The sequence below is a fragment of the Balaenoptera physalus genome (assembly GCF_965194825.1).
Source record: "Balaenoptera physalus genome assembly, chromosome: 4".
In the NCBI taxonomy this organism is placed as follows: domain Eukaryota; kingdom Metazoa; phylum Chordata; class Mammalia; order Artiodactyla; family Balaenopteridae; genus Balaenoptera; species Balaenoptera physalus.
The window spans coordinates 23,488,138-23,513,548 of record NC_138891.1 but is presented as its reverse complement, the minus strand read 5'-3'; the positions used below and the strand labels follow the sequence as shown (position 1 = coordinate 23,513,548).

The 25,411-nt window shown below is 41.4% G+C and overlaps 1 protein-coding gene and 1 long non-coding RNA gene across 2 annotated transcripts in view; both read right to left on the bottom strand.

Moving 5' to 3' along the window:
* Positions 1 to 2,599: 2,599 nt before the first annotated feature.
* Positions 2,600 to 25,411, bottom strand: part of TRIM42 (tripartite motif containing 42) — a 33,416-nt gene continuing 10,604 nt past the window's right edge. The window contains exons 3-5 of the mRNA XM_082461365.1: positions 24,207 to 25,030; positions 20,922 to 21,146; positions 2,600 to 3,733 (exon numbers count right to left, since the gene is read on the bottom strand). Of these exons, the coding sequence (XP_082317491.1) occupies positions 3,647 to 3,733; positions 20,922 to 21,146; positions 24,207 to 25,030 (1,136 nt within the window). The 3' untranslated portion in view covers positions 2,600 to 3,646. The remainder of the gene's footprint in view (positions 3,734 to 20,921; positions 21,147 to 24,206; positions 25,031 to 25,411) is intronic.
* Positions 11,451 to 12,092, bottom strand: LOC309660547. Its single transcript, XR_014263449.1, has 2 exons — positions 11,753 to 12,092; positions 11,451 to 11,722 (listed from the first exon to the last, which is right to left on the bottom strand). It is a non-coding gene; the product is annotated as an uncharacterized lncRNA (long non-coding RNA).

The window sequence follows — 25,411 nt, the reverse complement described above, 5'->3', positions numbered from 1 at the left end:
CATCCTTGATTACTCTCTCCTGCTCACTCATACTCACCCCACTGGTCCGAAAGGGCTCTTGATTCCACCTCGAATCTGTCCCCCCAGCCCAAGTAACCATGCTTGTGCTAACAGTCTTCCTGCCTTTTCTCTTGGCTCCCTGCAACTCACTGCCCATACAGAACCGAAAGTAACACTACTGAAATATAAATAGGGTTGTGACATTGATTGGCTTACAGCTTCCTGAGACTTATGACCTCTGTGATGGCCCACAAGTTCTGCCAAGACCATTTACCCGTCCTTCTTTCCTCCTTGTTTCTTGCAATCCAGCCTCCGGGGCTGTGTTCCTGGTTTTTTTTTTTTCTGACACAAGACCTTGGCACCTGCTGCAGCTCTATCAAGAATGTTTTTCTCCTCTGCTTGTCACATGACTGGTTCCTCTCCATTCTTAAGGAGACAGGTTTAAATTCACCTCTTGGGAGCCCTTCACTGACAGCCTCTGTCTTAGTCCGTTTGGGTGGCTATAACAAAGTATCATAGACTGGGTGTCTTATAAAAACAGAAATTTATTTCTCACAGTTTTAGGGGCTGGAAGTCCAAGATAGGGTGCCAGCATAATCAGGTTCTGTTGAGGACCCTCTTCTGGGGTGTGGATGGCTGTCTTCTCATTGTGGTGGAAAGAGAGTGAGCTAGCTCTCTAGCTTCATCTTATAAAGGCACTAATCGCATTCTTGAGGGCCCCACTCTCATGACCTAATTACCTCCTAAGGTAGTTAGGAAACACCACCACATTGGGGTTAGGGTTTCAACACATGAATTTTGGAGGACACAACATTCAGGCCATTGCACCCTCTTTAGAATCGATACCTCCCAGCTCCATGCTCCTTTCCTCCCTAGCACTTTTCATCATTTCTAGTCATCTATATACTTATATCTTTATCTGTCTTCCTCATTAGACTATAAAATATGTGGGGCAGGGACCATGCCTGTTGAATTTCCCACTGTGTTCCTTGCACCCAAGTCTCATTACAGATGTGTTAAATGAATGAATGAATCTAGAGTGAATATAAAAAGAAAAAGAAAAAGAAAAGGAAAAAAAGTAAGAAGAGGAGAGGTGCCAGAAAACTACCATTTTCTTAGCTATCAACTGTACTAATATACTGTAAGCTCTTTTCAAGTAGACACTGCCACTATTTATCTGTTCCTATAGCCATACACTGTTCTCTAAAGAAAGACTGATAGGGATGCTGAAATACGTAGATATACAGAGAGATTATGGCTGGACACAGTGGTGTATATAGATGAATCTTTGTTATATTTGGCACATAATATATATATACACACACACAAACATATATGTACTACTGTGCACATGCAGAATTACAAATCACTATATTGTATGCCTGTAACTTATATAATATTGTACATTAACTATACTTCAATTAAAAAACTTTCCTCTTTAACAGTATTTTCCACTTTGTAACATGCTTTCATGTATATTACTCATTTGAATTTGACAACAATCCGAAGAAGCAGGGAAAGAAACATTATTCTTATTTAATTAAAGATCAGCTCTAAAATACCTAATCAAGCCACATCATCATATAGACAAAGAAACTGACATCCAGCGTGAGAGAGGGACTCGCTCAAGGCCACGCAACTGGTTAATAAAGTGCTGGTATTACACCAGATTCTTGCCTCCCTTTTTATACCACAGGAAGGGTCCTGGGAGGGTGCACTCTGTGTGAATCATAACCTCAGGGAACAAATGATGTGCAAGGGTTTCTGCATCATTAAGAAATTTCATCTTGTGTTTGGAAGAACAGCTCAGCTACCACTTAAATGGGCCTCTCAGAGAATCCCACTAACTTCCTGGTTGCTGAATGCAAGTTTACACGTTCTCTAAAGAGGCAAGATCAGGGTGCTGGTGCTTATCTGATTCTGGCCATCCTACTTGGCTCTGTGAATAGGTGTGATCATTGTAATGCAAAATTCGTATCATTCTTTTTTTTTTTTTTTTTTTAGTTTAATTTCATTTTAGTTTATCAGTAGTAAAATCCCTGCTGGCATGTCATTTAATTTGCTCCCCGTGCTAATGATGATTTTGAAGGCTTTTACAGAAATGATTATATGGTAATACCAAATCTGATGGTGGATTCAAGCCATCATTTATAGTAATAGGATCATAACGAAGCTCCCTCGGGTATTCCTTCTTGTAATGCTGTTGGGAGGCGGGGCAGGAATCTGCTTGGCTTCATCTCACATTATTAGAAGATCATCACTAGGGATCTTTCACAGGGAAAGGGGCTTTTCTGGCTCTGATGCTGAGCCTCTGGGCAAAATAATGGGTTGCAAAGCCATGGTCCTCCGGGTGAAGCCAGATGAGCTGGCCACACCTGCCACGGGACAGCTCATGAAAAGGATGGGATTAGAGGAGGTGGAGACCACTGACCGCCGGTCCCTTTCCATGCCCACTCCCACTTCTGTGTGTAGACCCTCATGGTGCAAACTGACATATCGGGGGTGGGTTCACAGGAGGGTGACTCTGTGTGCCTGCCTTCCAGCAGTAGTTCCTCTGTCCCTGGTATTAACGGGCAATGTGAGTTTCACTGAGCCAGCCACTGGGACAGAATGAATGAGATGCCATCTCTGTCCTAAAGACTGGGGACCAATGAGAGCTCCTGAGCATCACGGGCTGGAAGAGATGTCTCTGTGGGGGATGGGGTGGGGGAGGAGGGCTTGGGGTTTAGTGAGAACCCAGGAGGGGAAGGAGGTATCATCCCCACTTAGACCACCTGGAGAATCAGCAAAGGCTTCACAGAAGTGGTTGAGCTGGGTCTTGAAAGACTGGTGGTATTTTCTAGGCAGCAGTGGGGTGGGGTTCAGGAGTGGGTCGTTCCAGGCAGGTGGGTCCTTGTGAAGCTTGGGTACTTCACATGGTCTGAAGGGCCTGGCCAAGTTCAGTGAGGCGGGAGCTGACACACAACTCTGCCATTCTTTCCTGCCTTGCTTCAAAGAACCATAGGGGGGTGCCTCCCACCAGGCATTCTACTGCTCTTCCTTTGCCTGGGGATCAGAAGGAGTGAGAAGAGGGAGTACTCTCATTCTTACGGCTCTGGGGCAGACCTCAGACCATGGGGTTAAAGTTATGGGAAGGCAAATTCAGGCTCAATAACTAGGAAGCGTATTCTAACAATGTTGGCCTTTTCATATTAAAATTGACTGCATAGTGAGGGAATGAGCTCCCCATCAATCAGTGACTTGCCCAAACACTGAGAGCTAGTTAGACCAAGGTCAACATGCATACCCAGGGAGCCTGACTTCAAAGAGAGTGCCTTTTTAATTTTTTTAAACCAACGCTGCCTCATACAAAACACCACAGAATTCTGAGCCTAGGATTAGGTCTGAGCTCATGGAAACGTAGCCACTTGCTGGCTTCTGTATCTTAGTTTCTATTTAATGAGCAAACAGCAAGCCATGACATCAGGCATTTCCTTTTATTAGCTCTTAGTAGACTGCTGCTGAAATGGCTTAGATGTCCCGGGAACATCGTCTACAACCTCATTGAAGAATGTGGTGAGAAAAATACATATACATATGTGTGTGTGTCTATATATGTCTATTTTGTGGCATGTCTCTGAGGTTGCTGCCTGCTCTGCGGGGGCACTCAGAAGCGTTTCTGGAGGGCAGTCTGGATATTCTTCAGCAGGCCCCACTTAGCTCGGTTCTTCCCACGCCCATCTGGTGTTACCACCTGCAATCAGAAGCAGAGAGCTATGGCACCAGCCACAAGGGAAACAGCAGCTCCCAGGAGCCTGACCCCGGCTGCGGGCCAGGCGCTACACACATCACAGCATTAACTCCTCATGTCAACAACCACATGAGGCCGGTGCCAATGACCCCATTTTACAAAGGAAAAAAACTAAGGCTCAGAAGAACCAGGTAGCTTTCCTGAAGTCCCACAGCTAATACGTGGTGGGGTAGGGATTTCACAGACAAGGTCCCACTTCTTTAAGACAGCTCAAGGACTGACTGCTGATTACTGTGTTGTGGTTGTGACCCCAGGTGAGCTTCACCAGAGATTAGCCCCCGGGGTCCTCCCCCAGTCCCTGGAAATTGCTTCTGTCACAGCTCTTATCATTTGTAAATTTCAGTTAGTGTGTTTAATTAATTTTCTTACCAGACTGTGAGCACCTTAAATGGGGTGTGGAGGCAATGACAGTCTTTCATCTCTGTAACCCCAACAGTGGTTATGGTACAGAGAAGTTTCTTAGAAAAGTGAATGAAAGGTGAATAGAACCATTATTTGTACATCTGCCAACTGTTTCTCTTTGAAGCATCACACTATCTCTGATCACAGTGAATAGTCAATGCTCCCTAGAAAAGGCAGCTTACATTGGGTAGCAGAACCCTCCTAGAAGTCTCACCAACTCAGCTTAGACGTGGAGCTCTGTGCCTTACCTTGAAGGTGGTGGACTTCTCCACAACTCTGGTCTGGCAGCATTCCTATTCCTTCCTAATACACATTTACTGAGAAGGCATTTAGGGAGTGAGGTCAAGATCCAGGTATGTGAGACAGCCCACAGGATCAATCAGGATTCATGGGGCAGATGGGGCTAGGCGTGCAGTTTGGATGAGGAAGAGCAATGTTCGCACACAGTACAAAGTATATACAAAGGCTTTTATGTTTGTATTCAAAGGGAAAGGGCAAAAAATAGACACTATTATTATTATGCTCTCTAGTTTTACAAAATTTACTTTTAGTTTTAGAGAAAACAGGGCTTCATGCAAGATAAAGATTATGTTATACCTATGATGTTAGATTATTCATTGCTGGATAAAAATGGAAATAACACATAGAGATAATCCTGATAAGGGTGGTATAAATGTGTAAGATATGCACACAGAGCTATCAGGGGGCAATGAGGAAGGAATAACAGTGTTATGGTGGGTTGGGAATTGACTCATAAAAATAGGGTATTTATGTTCTGCCTTAAAGTATAGTCAGGATCTCCAGAGATAAAGACTTGAGTGTGCCATGTGAATGGGGCAGTGGGGAATGAGGTGTGCCTGTGAATAAGAGGATCAGATGAAACAGGACAGAAGAAACAGAGAACAGAACTTGAGATACTAAAGAAATTGAAATGATAGTTGACATTCCCTCCCCTGCCCAAAAGGCTCAGATGGTTTTCCAAATGAATTCTACCAAACTTTTAAGAAAGAGTTGTTCTAGAAAATAGAAAAAGAGTAATAGTTTCCTAGTTCATTTTTCAAGCTAGTAAAATATTGATTCCAGAACCAGACAAAAGAAATAAAAGCAAAATATTATAGGTCTGGCTCACGAATGATGAGAGATGCAGTACTCCAAAACAAAATATGAGCTAACTAAGACCAAGTATATTAAAAAAATAATACATCATGATCACATAGGGTTTAGTCCATGAATGCAAGTAGAGTTTAACATCAGAAAAATCAATGTAATTAATTTCATTAATGCCTAAAGGAGAAAAATCATATGATTGTCTCAAATAATACAAAAAATTCACAAAGTTGCACAAGCTCTCAGAAATTTAGAAGTGGAAAGAATTTTCCTTAACTTAATAAGGTTTATATGTAAAAAATTACCACTGAATTATACACTTCAAAAGAGTGAATTATTTAGTATGTGAATTATATTTTAATAAAGCTTTTATAAAAAATAAAAAGTCAGAACACTGTTAAAAAAAACTATATCAAAAATCATCATAGCTCAATGGAGAAACATTAAGATCAGGAATAAGACAAGGATATTAACTCTCGCAGCCACCATTTTCTGTAGAACCAATAGCCCTGGCCAAAGCTATAAGGAAAGAAAAAGAAATAGAGGTTCAAGAATTGTAAGGAAAGAGGTAAAACTATCATTATTTATAGATGATAGGATAATACACCTGGAAAAACAAGCAGAATCAACAGAGAGACTCTCAGAATAATGAGATATTATTGATATTGCTGGAATCAAGATTATCCTATAAACACAGTAGTTTTTATTCTAAACCAGCAGTACATTAGAAAGTACAATCAGATATAAAAATAACATTAATAATATCAACTAAATCTGTAAAATATCTGGTTTAACCAGGAATATATAGTACCTCTATGGGAAGAATTTAAAAGGCCTAGTAGAGCATGTAGAAGATGATCTGAATAAAAATCAAACATATTACAAAAACATTGTCTCCAAATTAGGGACCCAGTGCCTTCCCAATCAAATTCTATCTGGTTATTTTAAAGGAATTCAATTTACTTGAAAATTTTTACAAAATTCATATGAAGGAATGCACTTCTATAATTAGCCATATAAACCTTGAAAAAGAAGGAAGGGTAACAGGCAGGTTTACCTTAGCAGTTCATTTAGACGTAGCATAAAGCTGAGGTTAAACAACAATAAAACTAGTGTGGTATTAATATAAGAACAAACAAATTGACCAATGGAATACAATAGAGAGGTCGGAGACACAACCCTAAATATATGGCAATTTAATGCAAGATTAAAGTGGCACCTTTATTGTATTCTAATGGAAAGGACATTGCTAGGTAGATGGTATTGGGAAAACTGGCCCACTAGATGGCCAAAAAAGTACATCTCTACCTAGTACTACATGCAAAGGTGAACTATGGATGGATTAAAGTCCTAAATTTGAAAGGCGAAACTAAAGTTAATAAAAGAATATGTGGAAGATTACTTTTGTGATCTAAGCCATTTTAAGTATATTTTTTCTTATTTATTTATTTTTTTAACATCTCTATTGGAGTATAATTGCTTTACAATGGTGTGTTAGTTTCTGCTTTATAACAAAGTGAATCAGTTATACATATACATATATCCCCATATCTCTTCTCTTGTGTCTCCCTCCCTCCCACCCTCCCTATTCCACCCATCTAGGTGGTCACAAAGCACTGAGCTGATCTCCCTGTGCTATGCGGCTGCTTCCCACTAGCTATCTATTTTACATGTGGTAGTGTATATATGTCCATGCCACTCTCTCACTTTGTCCCAGCTTACCCTTCCCTCTCCCCATGTCCTCAAGTCCATTCTCTAATAGGTCTGTGTCTTTATTCCAGTCATGCCCCTAGGTTCTTCATGACAATTTTCTTTTTCTTTTATTTTTTTAGATTCCATATATATGTATTAGCATATGGTATTTGTTTTTCTCTTTCTGACTTACTTCACTCTGTATGACAGACTCTAGGCCCATCCACCTCACTACAAATAACTCAATTTCGTTTCCTTTTATGGTTGAGTAATATTCCATTCTATATATGTGCCACATCTTTATCCATTCATCTGTTGATGGACACTTAGGTTGCTTCCATGTCCTGGCTATTGTAAATAGAGCTGCAATGAACATTGTGGTACATGACTCTTTTTGAATTATGGTTTTCTCAGGGTATATGCCCAGTAGTGGGATTGCTGGGTCGTATGGTAGCTATATTTTTAGTTTTTAAAGGAACCTCCATACTGTTCTCCATAGTGGCTGTATCAATTTACATTCCCACCAACAGTGCAAGAGGGTTCCCTTTTGTCCACACCCTCTCCAGCATTTATTGTTTGTAGATGTTTTGATGATGGCCATTCTGACCGGTGTGAGATGATATCTCATTGTAGTTTCGATTTGCATTTCTCTAATGATTAATGATGTTGAACATTCTTTCATGTGTTTGTTGGTAATCTGTATATCTTCTTTGGAGAAATGTCTGTTTAGGTCTTCTGCCCACTTTTGGATTGGGCTGTTTGTTCTATTGATATTGAGCTGCATGAGCTGCTTGTAAATTTTGGAGATTAATCCTTTGTCAGTTGCTTCATTTGCAAATATTTTCTTCCATTCTGAGGGTTGTCTTTTCATCTTGTTTATGGTTTCCTTTGCTGTGCAAAAGCTTTTAAGTTTCATTAGGTCCCATTTGTTTATTTTTGTTTTTATTTCCCTTTCTCTAGGAGGTGGGTCAAAAACGACCTTGCTGTAATTTATGTCATAGCGTGTTCTGCCTATGTTTTCCTCTAAGAGTTTTATAGTGTTTGGCCTTACATTTAGGTCTTTAATCCATTTTGACTTTATTTTTGTGTATGGTGTTAGGCAGTGTTCTAATTTCATTCTTTTACATGTAGCTGTCCAGTTTTCCCAGCACAACTTATTGAAGAGGCTGTCTTTTCTCCATTGTATATTCTTGCCTCCTTTATCAAAGATAAGGTGACCATATGTGTTTGGGTTTATCTCTGGGCTTTCTATCCTGTTCCATTGATCTATATTTCTGTTTTTGTGCCAGTACCATACTGTGTTGATTACTGTAGCGTGTAGTATAGTCTGAAGTCAGGGAGCCTGATTCCTCCAGCTCCATTTTTCTTTCTCATGATTGCTTCGGCTATTCATGGTCTTTTGTGTTTCCGTACAAATTGTGAGACTTTTTGTTCTAGTTCTGTGAAAAATGCCAGTGGTAGTTTGATAGGGATTGCACTGAATCTGCAGATTGCTTTGGGTAGTACAGTCATTTTCACAATGTTGATTCTTCCAAGCCAAGATCATGGTATATCTCTCCATCTGTTTGTATCATCTTTAATTTCTTTCATCAGTGTCTTATAATTTTCTGCATACAGGGTTTTTGTCTCCTTAGGTAGGTTTATTCCTAGATATTTTATTCTTTTTGTTGCAATGGTAAATGGGAGTGTTTTCTTAATTTCACTTTCAGATTTTTCATCATTAGTGTATCGGAATGCAAGAGATTTCTGTGCATTAATTTTGTATCCTGCAACTTTACCAAATTCATTGATTAGCTCTAGTAGTTTTCTGGTAGCATCTTTCGGATTCTCTTTGTAGAGTATCATGTCATCTGCAAACAGTGACAGCTTTACTTCTTCTTTTCCGATTTAGATTCCCTTTATTTCTTTTTCTTCTCTGATTGCTGTGGCTAAAACTTCCAAAACTATGTTGAATAATAGTGGTGAGAGTGGGCAACCTTGTCTTGTTCCTGATCTTAGTGGAAATGGTTTCAGTTTTTCAACATTGAGGACGATGTTGGCTGTGGGTTTGTCATATATGGTCTTTATTGTGTTGAGGTAAGTTCCCTCTTTGCCTACTTTCCGGGGGATTTTTATCATAAATGGGTTTTGAATTTTGTCAGAAGCTTTCTCTGCATCTATTGAGATGGTCATATGGGTTTTCTCCTTCAATTTATTAATATGGTGTATCACATTGATTGATTTGAGTATACTGAAGAATCCTTGCATTCCTGGGATAAACCCCACTTGATCATGGTGTATGATCCTTTTAATGTGCTGTTGGATTCTGTTTGCTAGGATTTTGTTGAGGATTTTTGTATCTATTTTCATCAGTGATATTGGCCTGTAGTTTCCTTTCTTTGTGACATCTTTGTCTGGTTTTGGTATCAGGGTGATGGTGGCCTCGTAGAATGAGTTTGGGAATGTTCCTCTCTCTGCTATATTTTGGAAGAGTTTGAGAAGGATAGGTGTTAGCTCTTCTCTAAATGTTTGATAGAATTCGCTGTGAAGCCATCTAGTCCTGGGCCTTTGTTTCTTGGAAGATTTTTAATCACAGTTTCAATTTTAGTGCTTGTGATTGGTCTGTTCATATTTTCTATTTCTTCCTGGTTCAGTCTCAGAGAGTTGTGCATTCCTAAGAATTTGTCTATTTCATCCAGGTTGTCCATTTTATTGGCATATAGTTGCTTGTAGTAATCTCTCATGATCCTTAGTATTTCTGCAGTGTCAGTGGTTACTTCTCCTTTTTCACTTCTAATTCTATTGATTGGAGTCTTCTCCCTTTTTTTCTTGATGAGTCTGGCGAATGGTTTATCAATTTTGTTTATCTTCTCAAAGAACCAGCTTTTAGTTTTATTGATCTTTGCTCTCATTTCCTTCATTTCTTTTTCATTTATTTCTGATCTGATCTTTATGATTTCTTTCCTTCTGCTAACTTTGGGTTTTTTCTTTGTTCTTCTTTCTCTAATTGCTTTAGCTGTAAGGTTAGGTTGTTTTTTTGAGATGCTTCTTGTTTCTTAAGGTAGGCTTGTATTGCTATAAACTTCCCTCTTAGAACTGCTTTTGCTGCATCCCATAGGTTTTGGGTCATTGTGTTTTCATTGTCATTTGTTTCTAGGTATTTTTTGACTTCCTCTTTGATTTCTTCAGTGATCTCTTGGTTATTAAGTAGTGAATTATTTAGCTTCTATGTGTTTGTATTTTTTACAGATTTTTTCCTGTAATTGATATCTAGTCTCATAGCGTTGTGGTCGGAAAAGATACTTGATATGATTTCAATTTTCTTAAATTTACCAGGGCTTGATTTGTGACCCAAGATATGATCTATCTTGGAGAATGTTCCATGAGCACTTGAGAAGAAAGTGTATTCTGTTGTTTTTGGATGGAATGTCCTAGAAATATCAATTAAGTCCATCTTGTTTATTGTATCATTTAAAGCTTGTGTTTCCTTATTTATTTTAATTTTGGGTGATTTTTCCATTGGTGGACTGTTAAAGTGGAGTGTTAAAGTCCCTTACTATGATTGTGTTACTGTTGATTTCCCCCTTTATGGCTGTTAATATTTGCCTTATGTATTGAGGTCCTCCTATGTTGGGTGCATAAATATTTACAATTGTTATATCTTCTTCTTGGATCGATCCCTTGATCATTATGTAGTGTCCTTCTTTGTCTCTTGTAATAGTCTTTTTTTAAAGTCTATTTTGTCTGATATGAGAATTGCTATTCCAGCTTTCTTTTGATTTCCATTTGCATGGAATATCTTTTTCCATCCCCTCACCTTCAGTCTGTATGTGTCCCTAGGTCTGAAGTGGGTTTCTTGTAGACAGCATATATACAGGTCTTGCTTTTTTATCCATTCAGGCAGTCTATGTCTTTTGGTTGGAGCATTTAATCCATTTATATTTAAGGTAACTATCGATATGTATGCTCCTATTACCATTTTCTTAATTGTTTTGGGTTTGTTATTGTAGGTCTTTCCCTTCTCTTGTGTTTCCTGCCTAGAGAAGTTCCTTTAGCATTTGCTGTAAAGCTGATTTGGTGGTGCTGAATTTGCTTAGCTTTTGCTTGTCTGTAAAGGTTTTAATTTCTCTGTCAAATCTGAATGAGATCCTTGCTGGGTAGAGTAATCTTGGTTGTAGGTTTTTCTCCTTCATCACTTTAAATATGTCCTGTCACTCCCTTCTGGTTTGCAGAGTTTCTGCTGAAAGATCAGCTGTTAACCTTATAGGGATTCCCTTGTATGTTATTTGTTGTTTTTCCCTTGCTGCTTTTAAAATTTTTTCTTTGTATTAGATTTTTGATAGTTTGATTAATATGTGTCTTGGCATGTTTCTCCTTGGATTTATCTTTTTTTTTTTTTTTTTTTTTTTTTTTTTTTTGGTTCATAAAAATTTATTAAAATTCAAAGTTGGAGAATTCCCTGGTGGTCCAGTGGTTAGGGCTCTGCGCTTCCACTGCAGGGGGCACAGGTTCAATCCCTGGTGGGGGAACTAAGATCCTACATGCTGTGCAGCATGGCCAATAAATAAAACAGGCTCTAAAAAAATTGAAAGTTGTTTCCTCTCCTATCCCATGAGCATCCATCCAGCTGCCTGTCAACTGTTAAGATGCATGACTGCTGTCATAAATGCCCTTGAAATCTTCAGGGTAACACATTTGCCTTTGCTTAAAACTTCTTGCTTCCTGCGTTGTAGCCAGTACCTCTCTTGACACCTTTATATAAAAGATCTCCAAAATTTGCACCCCAAGCAAGCCATCCATGGATAAAAACGTGTACCCAGGATCAAAAAGTTGGCCCGGACAGGTTAAGGATTCAAGTCCACCCCTTCAACTTTCAGCTTAGTGCCTACATAGTGCTTAACTTCCTGCATAGTGCCTGTTTGCCCATGGATACAGCATTAAGCTTGTGCTTTAAGACCCCAGCAGCGGTTCTCATCCCTTTGGTACACAACTAGAAAACAGACAAAGAATAATCCAATAAAACATGCTGTGCTGCTAAGTTAATCACTAATGTCGTTAAGTAGTTAAGCCTCAGAACAGAATTTTTCAGAAATCCCTTCTGCCCACTACTCTTAAACCATCACAGGCTCTTGGATTTATCTTGTATGGGACTCTCTGTGCTTCCTGGACTTGATTAACTATTTCCTTTCCCATATTAGGGAATTTTTCAACTATAATCTCTTCAAATATTTTCTCAGTCCCTTTCTTTTTCTCTTCTTCTTCTGGAACCCCTATAATTCAAATGTTGGTGCATTTAATGTTGTCCCAGAAGTCTCGGAGACTGTCCTAAATTCTTTTCATTTTTTTTTTTTTTGTTTAGTCTGCTCTGCAGTAGTTATTTCCAATATTTTATCTTCCAGATCACTTATCCGTTCTTCTGCCTCAGTTATTCTGCTATTGATCCCTTCTAGAGAATTATTAATTTCATTTATTGTGTTGTTCATCACTGTTTGTTTGCTCTTTAGTTCTTCTAGGTCCTTGTTGAACGTTTCTTGTATTTTCTCCATCCTATTTTCAAGATTTTAGATCATCTTTACTATCATTATTCTGAATTCTTTTTCAGGTAGACTGCCTATTCACTCTTCATTTGTTAGGTCTGATGGATTTTTGCCTTTCTCCTTCATCTGCTGTTTCTCTGTCTTCTCATTTTGCTTAACTTACTGTGTTTGGGGTTTCCTTTTCACAGGCTGCTGGTTTGTAGTTCCCGTTGTTTTTGGTGTCTGTCCCCAGTGGCTAAGGTTGGTTCAGTGGGTTGTGCAGGCTTCCTGGTGGAGGGGACTAGTGCCTGTGTTCTGGTGGATGAGGCTGGATCTTGTCTTTCTGGTGCGTAGGTCCACGTCTGGTGGTGTGTTTTGGGGTGTCTGTGGCCTTATTATGATTTTAGGCAGCCTCTGTGCTAATGGATGGGTTGTGTTCCTGTCTTGTTAGTTGTTTAGCATAGGGTGTCCTGCACTGTAGCTTGCTGGTTGTTGAGTGGAGCTGGGTCTTGGTGTTGAGATGGAGATCTCTGGGAGATTATCACCATTTGATATTAAGTGGAACTGGGAGGTCTCTGGTGGACCAGTGTTCTGAACTTGGCTCTCCCACCTCAGAGGCACAGCCCTGACACCTGGCTGGAGCACCGAGAGCCTGTCATCCACACAGCTCAGAATAAAAGGGAGAAAAAGAAAGAAAGGAAGAAGGAAAAAAAGAAAGAAAGAAAGAAAGAAAGAAGAATATAAAAGAAAATAGAATAAAAAAGTTATTAATTTAAAAATAATTATTAAAAAAATTTTTTAAAGTAATAAAAAAAAGAAAGAAAAACGAAAGAAGAGAGCAACCAAACTAAAACACAAATCCACCAATGAGAACAAGTGTTGAAAACTATACTAAAAACAAACAAACAAACAAACAAACAAAAAAACGGACAGACAGAACCCTAGGACAAATGGTAAAAGCAAAGGTACACAGACAAAATCACACACAGAAGCATACACATACACACTCACAAAAAGAGAAAAAGGGAAAAATATATATATATCGTTGCTCCCAAAGTCCACCTCCTCAATTTGGGATGATTCGTTGTCTGTTCAGGTATTCCACAGATGCAGGGTACATCAGATTGACTGTGGAGTTTTAATCTGCTGCTCCTTAGGCTGCTGGGAGAGATTTCCTTCTGTTTGTTCACACAGCTCCCGGGGTTCAGCTTTGGATTTGGACCCGCCTCTGCGTGTAGGTCACCTGAGAGCATCTGTTCTTCGCTCACACAGAACGGGGTTAAAGGAGCAGCTGTTTCGGGGGCTCTGGCTCACTCAGGCTGGGGGAGGGAGGGTTACGGATGCGGGGCGAACCTGCAGCAGCAGAGGCCGGTGTGACATTGCAGCAGCCTGAGGCGCGCCGTGTGTTCTCCCGGGGAAGTTGTCCCTGGATCATGGGACGCTGGCAGTGGCGGGCTGCACAGGCTCCCGGGAGGGGAGGTGTGGAGAGTGACCTGCGCTTGCACACAGGTTTCTTGGTGGCGGCAGCAGCAGCCTTAGCATCTCATGCCCATCTCTGGGGTCCGCGCTGATCACCGCGGCTCGCACCCGTCTCTGGAGCTCGTTTAGGCGGCGCTCTGAATCCCCTCTCCTCGCGCCCCGGGAAACAAAGAGGCAAGAAAAAGTCTCTTGCCTCCTTGGCAGCTCCAGACTTTTTCCCGGATTCCCTCCCAGCTAGCTGTGGTGCACTAGCCCCCTTCAGGCTGTGTTCACGCAGCCAACCTCAGTCCTCTCCCTGGGATCCGACCTCCGAAACCAGAGCCTCAGCTCCCAGTCCCCGCCCGTCCCGGCAGGGGAGCAGACGAGCCTCTCGGGCTGGTGAGTGCTGGTTGGCACCCTTCCTCTGTGTGGGAATCTCTCTGCTTTGCCCTCTGCACCCCTGTTGCTGTGCTCTCCTCCGTGGCTCCGAAGCTTCCCCCTCCACCACCCGCAGTCTCCACCCGCGAAGGGGCTTCCTAGTGTGTGGAAACCTTTCCTCCTTCACAGCGCCCTCCCACTGGTGCAGGTCCCATCCCCATTCTTTGTCTCTGTTTTTTCTTTTTTCTTTTTTGCCCTACCCAGGTACGTGGGGAGTTTCTTGCCTTTTGGGAGGTCTGAGGTTTTCTGCCAGTGTTCAGTAGGTGTTCTGTAGGAGTTGTTCCACATGTAGATGTATTTCTGATGTACTTGTGGGAAGGTGATCTCCACATCTTACTCTTCCGCCATCTTCAGAAATTCTCCATTTTAAGGATTTTTAAAACAAAACTTCAAAAGGTCAAACCATGAAAAAAAAATCGATGAATTTGATCACATCAAAATTGAAGATTTCTGCTGTTTCATGACATACACAATGAACAAAGTTATAGACAAATGTCAGAATGGAGAAGATATTAGCAATGTCTACAACCATTATCTAGACTATATAAGGTCGTACTGCAAATCACCTCAGAAAAGAAAAATGCAATAGGAAAATGGGCAAAGGATATTTAGCAGGCTATTTACAGAAGAGGAAATCCTGAAAACAACCATACGAAATGAAATTTTAAACAATGAGGAGATAGCACTTTATACCTATTGGGCTAGCAAAATAGTAAAAGCTGGATCATGTCCAATGTAGGTGGGGCTTAAGATATGGGGTCCTCATTCATTCCTTATGGAAGTGTACATGCATGCAGTCCAATCAAGTACGCACACACTCTACCCTCCAGCAATTTCACTCATGGCGTATGCCTGATAAGAGCTGAATTGTGTCCTCCCAAAATTCATGTGTTGAAGTCCTATTCCCAGTACTTCAGAATGTGACTTATTTAGAGATAGGGCCTTTAAACAGGTAATTAAGTTAAAATGAGGTCATTATGGAGGGTCCTAACCCAATCTGACTGTTGTCCTTATAAGAAGAGGAAGTTTCGACACACAGAGACACACCAGAGGTGCACTCACACGAGAAAGGGCCCTGTGAGTGCACAGGGAGAAGGCAGATGTCTGCAAGCCAAGGGGAGAAGCCTCAGAAGAAAGCAGACCCACCAAAACCTTGACCTTAGACTCTTGGCCTCCAGAACTGTGAGAAAATACATTTCTGTTGTTTAAGCCACTGAGTCTGTAGCATTTTGATGTGGCAGCCCTAGCAAACTAATACAATGTCTCAGAGAAAGTCCCATGTCCCCATTCCACCCACAAAATGTCATGAATGAGGCTGTTTACTGCAGCATTATTGGAGGTCACCTGGGTGTCCATCCTGGCTGAATAGACAGGTAAAACGTGGTGAACAAACACACACTGTAAAGGATGAGGCAGCATTAGAAGTTAGGGACTAAATGTGCCCAGCGACATGGATGGATCATTAAAAACACAGTGTTCAGGGGAAAACGGTAAGACACAGTAAGTTATGTAACAATGCTAGTATTTGTGCAAATTAATAACACATTCAAAACAATACACGCCATGTAAGAACACATAAAAGCAACAAGATGCACATAAAACATATTAGAATGGATATCTAGGGAGGATCACAAAAGGAAACAAACACATAAACAAGAAAAGGGCCTTGCATGCACCAGTACTGGTAAAGGACCATGAATTGAGGTGTCTGACTAATTCAACCTTCTGTGTATGAGGTTAAAAATGATAGGTCCAGCTTGAGCCTAAATTATACTCACTCCAGGGTTCTAACCTATTGGCAGGGCAAGTAGGGAGGGACCAATAGGGTTCTATTTACGTGAAGGATCAAGAGGCCCTTTGGAAAAGAATGAATTCTAAGGAGATGAATGCAAACCACTTTGATTTCATTTCAGGGCATGGAGTCACTGTGAGTATGTGGGTGGGTGAGCGGGTAGTTTTGGGGTAGTTATTCCGAATGTGGACTAGTGTTGGTCACTCACATTCCTCTAACCCCAACCCCTGAAGATGTGTGTCTCAGCCTAAGGCAGAGTGTCTGCAGTAGGGACAGAAGAAAAACCAGAGCGAGATTTCATGAAACCATGGTAAGATGCCCAGGAAGGCCAAGCAGCCCTGCTCTGTGGCTGGAGTTCCAGCCTAAGTGCAGCCTGAGCAGGTAGGAAGCAGTACTGCAGATGCTCAGTTTATCTGGCAGGACCACTTCCTGAGCACACGTGAGGCACTGTTGGGGGGTGGGACCCAGTATAGACTGAGAAGGAATTTGAGAGGATGGGTGGGGGGAAGGGTGGGTGCCTTTCCTGAAGAGCTATAGGGAAAGACCCAGAACAGTACCAGTTTGTGACTATTCTGGGGCCTGAATATTTACCTCCAAGTCTGATGTAACCTGGGACATCTGGTTTACATCAGATTGTGGTAGGCAGAATAATGGCCCCCCCCCAAGTCCATGTCCTAATCCCAGGAACCGGTGAACATTTTATGTTACATGGCAAAGGGGGATTAAGGTTGCTAGTCAGCTGGCTTGAAGATAGGGAGATTATCCTGAATCATCAGGTGGATCCAATATGATCCCAAGAGTCCTCCAAAGTCGAAGAGGAGGCAGAATCGAACCAGTGAGATGATGGTGTGAGAAGGACTCAGCCTAACGTTATTGGCTTTGGATATGGAAGGAGAGGCCATGAGCCAAGGAATGTGGGCAGCTGCATGAAGCTGGAAAAGGCAAGGAAATGAACTTTCCCCTAGAGCCTCCGGAAAACACACAGCCCTGCTCACACCTTAGATTTCTGATCTCCGGAATTGTTAAGTTAATAGGTAAAATTGTATTGTGCAAGCTACTAATTTGTTACAGCAGCAACAGGAAACCAGTGAGCACGTGGAAAGTTAGATATTTCATAGGAAGACTTCCTGGAAGTTAGCGAAGATTTGCAGTCAGAGGGAGACATCCAGGTGAGGAGGCTATTTTCAAAAATGGGGGCCGTGGGCTTCCCTGGTGGTGCAGTGGTTGAGAGTCTGCCTGCCAATGCAGGGGACACGGGTTCGAGCCCTGGTCTGGGAAGATCCCACATGCTGCGTAGCAACTAGGCCTGTGAGCCACAACTACTAAGCCTGCGCGTCTGGAGCCTGTGCTCCGCAACAAGAGAGGTCGTGATAGTGACAGGCCAGTGCACCGCGATGAAGAGTGGCCCCCACTTGCCGCAACTAGAGAAAGCCCTCGCACAGAAACGAAGACCCAACACAGCCAAAAATAAATTAATTAATTAATTAAAAAAAAAATGGGGTCCGTCGTCATCAGGTACACTGAGGTTTAGATGAAAAGCAGGAGGAGGAACTAAGGTCACAGGGTATGTGATTTGCCTAAAAACACATGTCTCCATTCCTTCAAAAAATATCAACAAGGTGCTGGGGCGTTAGAAGCTCTCAGCTGGGGACTGGGAGCCAAGAGATGTGAGTAAGGCCAGCACGATGCCCGTCCTCGCTGAGCTTGACGCCTAGCAGACTTGGGGCTTGGACCCAGGTACACCCGCCCAAGTCCAACGATCTTCCCAATGCATGATCTTGCCTCGCAAGAAAAATAAAAGTGCCGCTCTCACGGCTGTTGCTCTGACAACATTCTCCCAGGGTGTGGTGCCAGGTCCCTAAGGCTGAGCCCACTCTGCCTAGACTTTGCTGCATCTGATTATCTGATTATGGTACCGGGGACGAAGAGCTCCTGCCTAGGATGAGGCCTAGGTTCCCACTCAACTCCTTCGAGTTACACTAGGCCAGACTCTTTTCTTCTCTGAGCCTCAGTTTCCTCATCTGTAAAATGGAGGCAATAACTCCCTGCCTTCTAAGCAGTCGGGATGATCAGTGATAATGAATATACAGTGTCTGACACAGAGTCAGCCTTCAATAAATGAGACCTTTAAAAAGCATTAAAGTTAATTTTCATGCTTTGTCTATTAGACTTCATATAAAATCCCTTAAAAAAATCAAGCCACAGACTATGAAAATCAAATATAAAAGGTGTTATTTCACTTCCTTTACAAAAGGATGTATGGTGGAAATACTGCATTTTGGATAAGAAATGATTCTGCTGCCTTGTTACAGCATTTTAAATGAAACCTTTCAGGAATACCTGCATAGAACTGATGCTGAAGGAAAAATATTTCGATTTTATAGGAAGGAGCTAAAGTCATTACTTTTATGAAGCTTTATAAATGTCATTCAAACACACCATCTTCTTTTCATTTGCTACTGAAGCCTTTACTTATGCAAATCATGACAAATGTGAAGGAAAGCCAAGTTTCCCCTGGAATGCTAATATAATCACAAAGAGGGAGGAAGAATTACTTCTGAAGGAAAAATCTATATTGCAGCTCTGTGAGTCAGATAAAAATGAAGCTTCCAGAAAACCTCATTAGTTAGTGCTCTGCTCATTAAGAAATTGTGTTAAAAAGCAAAGAAACTTGAATGAGTTTCCTTCCCTTATAGGGAGTGCAAATTCATCACACAAACACAATTTCAGGGGGATTGTTATTTCTTGATTGATGGTAAAAAACACTTAACAGCTCTCAGGCATCTTATGGTACTTTGTAATTATTAATTTTATTTATTTAGATGTTCGTTCATAGATTCATTTGTTTGGTCACATTTTCACTCATGTATTCATTCAATAACCATTAAGAGCCATTAAGCTATGTGCACAGTGCTGGTAAAGCATTGTGGCAGAAGGGAAGATGAATTAGACGTGAATTTTGTTTTCAAGGGGTTCAAAGTTTAAGAGGGATGACAAAATATCTACCTGAGAAAGGCTGACACACTTCCATCTCTCCACCTCCCGTCCTTGTCCCTAGCATCTAAAAATGACTTAAGATACATGTAAAAAAAAATTAGTAACAGCACTGAGTGTGCCCTTCGTGAGGAATTTTAAAAAAATGAGAAAGCAGATGGAATTAGATTGAAGGAAAAATCCATAGTCAAAAGGACCTGCTGTGAAACATGGTAGCAACTGTGGGTGTTCTGTGCTCTGGAGAGAAGAGTATCAACAAGAATTGGGCTATGGGGCACCTGACGGACAGGGTACCTGGCTGGGATCTAACAGGAGGAGCAGCCAGGCGACTTTCTCATCCCACGTCCTTCCCGTGTGAGTGTCTGACCTTCGTGGAGGGGGAGGGGATGCACATGGGTGCCGGGCTCCAGAAGCAGATCATGGGGATGGGGTAGAGAGCCCCCTCTGCCCCCCTCCAGGAGACTTGCTTCTGGTATAATGACCAAGATCATAATCCTGCCCCACCCTACCTCCTGCTTCCCTTTATCACCAGAGGTAGCAACCAATCAGATTCTCTTCTACCAACATGTGACCAGAGCCCGAGGGCGTGAAGCTAGTCAGATTGTGTTGGTCACACAGAGCATGGGCCAGGAACCTCCAAAACCACACGCAAGCTGAATTTAGGGGAGGAGAAACGATGGGCTAGCTGAAAATGGTGCAGATTTAGAGAGAAGCAGAGATGGAAGGAGGGGGTGTGGGAGAGACAGAGGGAGGGAGTAGAGAGAGAGATACTGATTGAGAGATTGAGAGAAACTAATGACTTTCCAGTTTTTTTGGGTATCAGATGTGTGTCCTGGCTGGAAGTGGTCTCATGAGACTCTCCTCTCTCTCGGCTTTTCAATAGCCAAAATGAATGGACTTATTCTCTTTAATTCTAAAGAATCTCTGATTAAGACTTAATCTAGTCTGATTCCTAAGAACACCATCATGGCTGTACAGTAAGATAGCTCTAGGCAGTCTTGATATTTTTCTTCCCTTTCTCCTTTGAATATCAATAAAATTATACCCATGAATGTATTTCCCCTGGGGATGTAAAGAAGAATCAACCTTGTGTCACAAAAAAGATAGGAATAATCTTGTCCCTTCCTTTATTTGGAGTCCATCCTGGCTTAGTCACTGGCTATTCCTTAACTTTCAGATAAACAACAAATACATTTTTTTAGTATTATAAGTATATCCTAAATACTGCATGAGACATACTAACAATAAAAATTTATTCATTGCATGTGATATACTAACACTAAAAATTTATTCACTGCATGTGTATAATTATAAATTATAAATTTAAATTTATAATTAAATTTATATTAATTATAAGTTTAATTTATATTGCTTAAATCTGATACCCTATCCTTGCTTTGATTCACCACTGAGGCTAATACTTAACTCTTTTTTTGTCCTTCTCACACCACAATTATTTGTTTACTAGACCCTGAGCTCCTTGAAGGCAAGAATTACATCTTATTTTCCTCAGAACCTCTACATCCTAACACGATACCTGGCACAAATGTTTTCTGAATCAAAGCGAACTGACGATTCTCATTTGCAAAGTTGGTTGAGGCCAGGGGCCCTCTCTGTGCCCTTGAGTTAATGAGTTTTCTGGGAGTAGAGGGAGAGGTCATATGGTGGGTTCCATGACCTCACAATCAATCCTAACAGAGCTGCTTCCAGAGTGGATGAAGAACACCCGTCTGAGAAATAAAGTACACGGTACCTTGCAGATGTCACTCCACTGCCCAGGACCGTTATCGTTGATGGCTCTCACTTTAAACAGATACTCGGTGTTGGGGGTCAGGTTGTGCAGCTCCAGGTTCTGCTGCATTATGTCTCGAATTTGTCCACAGAGCTCTGTCCGCACATTGTTAGGAGGGGAATTAATGAGTTCGTAGAATTCCATCTCAAAAGAGTCCACGTCTTCTGTTGGGCACGTCCAGTAAACCTAGGAAGAAATGAACATGTCAGTGGGGTACTAGCACACGCCATTCAGCTTTCTTTCCCATGAAGATCTGTGTCGTGGACTCTCTGGGGTGAGTTTAAGCTGACCCATCCCCTCTAGCTGCTGAAGACTTTGAATGAGACCTTGTGCAACAGTCCTGAAAGGTTTCATGATGAATCCTGATGTGAGGCTTGCTATGCGTTTCAAGAACAGAAGAATGCTCCTCTGGCTTCTGTTCCTGTCAATGTGGAGGTGACCTTGTCCTCCTGACACCACTAACCAAAGTGGCTACCATTTATTGAACACATATTATGCATCAGATTCTGTGTCAGTCATTGCCTACCTCATTTAGTCCTCACAGTTCCCTAGGAGGGAGATTTCATTATCCCATTTTACAGTGGAGGCTCAGAAGGTTTACATTCAGCAATTCCAATGGAACCACAGACTACTAAAGTTGAACAGTGTATCTATTTCAACTCTCTATTTCATACACAAGGAAGTAGAATCCCAAAGAGGTGAAGTGACTTATCCAAGTCATGGAGAAGATATGTTCACACTCAAAGTATAAAATGTCAACTCTTGGGAAGAGGTATATTAACAAGTGTCAATTAGCAGATTGTGCCTGGCATATAAATATTTTATAATAATTGCATTTTTAAACAGATATTGCATGCTTTATTTAAATTTTAATAAATTTAAATGTTACTGTGTATCAAGTTAATTTATAATTACTCATAAGTATATAAATTTTAAAATTTGTATGAATTTGTATAATTAATTTATAATTTTTTAATGAATTTACACTTTTAAAACTGTACATTTACATGACTTGTTAATAAAAATTAACTTATCTTTTCTGATTATCAAAACATACTCATTTAAAATACATACCTGGAAAATACAGAAAAATTATGAGGAAAGAAAGAAAATAAACATCTCTTTTAATCCCACAATTCAGTTAATAATTCACTATATTTCTTTCCAATTTTGGAATATACACAAGCACACAAATATATATAATTTGGATTCTATTGCTCTGATTCCTGCTTTCTTTAACTTATTACATTTTATGTATGTCCCTATATCATTAAAAATTCAGCAAAGCACCATTTTAATAACTGCCCTATAAGTGATTTACTCCTTCTATAGCTGAACATTTAGGTTGTTTCTAATCTTACACTCTAATAAATAATGATGCATTGAACACTTTGGGACATGAATCTTCATTGAATTTTTAATCACTTCCTTGGGAACGAGTTCTAGAAATAAAGTTGAGTTTTTATGAAAAAACTCTTTAGGATTTTTAAGGTACAGAGTGACAAGTATAAGGCTAGCTTAAAGAATATTTCCCATGCCAAAAGAGCACTGTTAGTCAACCATCACTTGAGAGAGATGCCAACACAGATTTCGTCTCCTGCATTACTGAGCACTATGATTCCTGTGTGAATTACATCTCATGATCCTGAAATAAGGATCAATGATATTTTTACATCAAATACCACTGTTTGGCAGTAGGTTTAGGTGTCCTATCTTGAGAGTCAATAACTTGACTGGATTTTTTCTGTGTAGGGCCCTTTCTTGAGCTCATCAAGGGACCATTTATAGGTGGCATAGGGTGACTGTTCTCCGAGCCCAAGTATAGAGCAGGTATCACCAGTCCTTCCCCTCCAGAGCAAGATCCTGCCCACCTCCCAAGGGGTCTGAGTTGCGTGACATGAGACCTAATGCCATCCCTGATATAATATCACATACACTGCAGGTTTTGCTGATCGAAGATCATTTGGAAATGTAGGTTCAGCTGCTCCATTGCGGGCATCTGCTATGTGAAGGGCAGAGATACTTCTGCTGTGTCTGACAGCCCATGGGAGGATATGTTCTATATGTTCTACCTTGCAACATAAGGTCATTCTTAGGGTCAATTATAAATGACAAAACATAGATTATAATGTCTCAGGAAAATAGAAAAGTAAGGCTTGGTCAGTGTCTGGCTTTCATTTTCTTGTTTTTAGACCCTTGATACTAAATTGTGGTCTGCAGACCAGCAGCAATGCCAACATCTGGAAGTTTGTTAGAAGCGTAGAATCTCAGGCCCCACTGAGACCCACTGAAGCAGAATTTGCATTTTAACAAGATCTCCAGGTGCATATTAATGTTTGAGAACCACTAGTTTAGGATTCAAGGATGCTAAAAGTCTTTGTGAGTGTTCTCAGATCATGGAGACAAAAGATGGGCTCTGCCACATGGAAGCAGGCAGTGGGTTGGCTTGGGAGATATCCCTTTAGGACCCCAAGAGGAGGCAAGATATGCTCTGATAGAATATCTTTTTTCCTCCCTGGACTTTAATAAAACATTCTATAAACAATTCAATTTAGGTTCAGCTGGATTTGAAAGGCATGTTAAGAGATGCGCCATTTGTTCATGTTAGGCCTAGAAGGTCCAAGAAGAGTCATGTCCCCTGAAGCTGGGTGATGGCAGCTGTAAAGGTTTGTGAGACATCCACACACCTCCAATGCCACCCCCCCTTCCCCAAAAAGCTGAATCTCGGGAGATAAGAATTGGAATTCCATTGGGGATTATCCTTCGCATCTTTCCAAATCATGAAGAGTCTGGATATTTTCTTTAGAAGAAGTAGCAGTTTAGAGGAATCACAGCTGATAGACAATGGAGCCTGCTTTTCTAATTCCAATTTCTGTGCTCCCTCTACTGCTACAGGTTTTCCTCTGGGAAATATTACCCTCTCCAAGAAGTTTCTGCAAATTACTTTGTTTCCCAAATTGTGTTCTCTTTCAATAGAGAAGCTGCCTTTGAAGTGGAGTTGGGGCTTTCAGATGTACTTCTGGCTATGAGTTAAATACATTGTTTGGTTTAAAACAATCTTGGGCTACTCAAGATTTCAGGAACTTATCCCTTTTGAATGGACTGACCACAAAAGCCTAGAGGAACAGATTTGAGTGACCAGACCCTAGAGGTCAAACAAGTAAGTGCAACCTCTCCTGACTGCCCCCCTCCATTCCATAGCCCACACCCTCCTATCTTCCCTACAGGGCCCAGAGCCTTTCTTACCTTGGCAGCTCTCGGATACACCAGAGTCTGGTAGATAACAATTGGGCCTGGAGTCTTCAGGGAAGACTCATTGAACGAGTACCAGTTGTGGAAGCTGCTGCTGTTCTGCACAGGCTGGTTTTCTACCCCTGCGCTCCAGTAGGTGTAGAGGCCGTCTGTGGGCTTGGCAGGTGCAGCTGACTGGGCTCGCCCACAGGCCTCCAGACCCATCTTGGTCTTCTCACAGCCGGGGGCCTTAAAGGACAATAAGGAGGAGCTTCGCTGGTATATCTGCTGGTTGCCGAAGCTGTGGGTGCTGAAAGTGACCTTCCTGGCAACCATCGTTTCTGAGTGCAGGGGATAGGGCGATGGCAGGGAGTGCCCTGAGGAACACACCTTCTTGGGTCCTGTGGGGAAGAGTTCGTGGATGCCACTGGAGAGCTCAGCAAAGTCCAAGGGCATGCAGTTCAAGGAGTGCAGCCGGAGCTGTGGGTCTGGCCTGTAGGTGCTCTGGATGCCGTCCTCGATCTGGTCCACCAGAATCTTGGCCGACTGCAGAAACGCCACTTGGCCTGTCTCCTTCAGGGCTTCCTTGGAGTAGGCGATCAGGCCATCCATTTCGTTCACTTTCATGGTGGTGACGTACACATATTTTTCAATCTCCTTCTGCCTGGACACTTCCAGGTTCTCTATCTGCTCCATGATGGTTTTCTCTTTCTCCTGGAGAATGCTGCGCAGCTTGAGGAATCCATTTCTGATCTCTTTTCGCTTTACCTCCTTGTCAGCTTTAAAGCTGTTTTTTAAAATGTTGAATTCCATGAGGTCATTGTCAATTTCATATCGGACTGCAAAACAACCAAGTGAGTTACTTCAGTTAAATTTTTCCTTTCCCCAGATGTCAAAGCCACTGGCAAACTGGAGCAAACTAATGTGGGCTCCAAAGATGTGGGTGGAAAGGGAGGGAAACCACTTATTGCTGGGCTGAAAGATGCTAGCATAGGTTTATAAAATGAATGTTGCCTCTCTCCATACACCCCTCTCTTTCTCCTTGTGTAGTACTTCCCTTGGGTATGACAGCCATCCTTCCCTGGCATACTTCTATCTAGTAATCCCTGCAGCCTTGGGTCTAAAGTTGGGAGTTCAAGGCCACCTTTGATATTAGTTTTCACCAGACTTCACTTGTCAGCAAGTTAGACTTGAGAAGAGATGATGTCACAAAGTGTTGG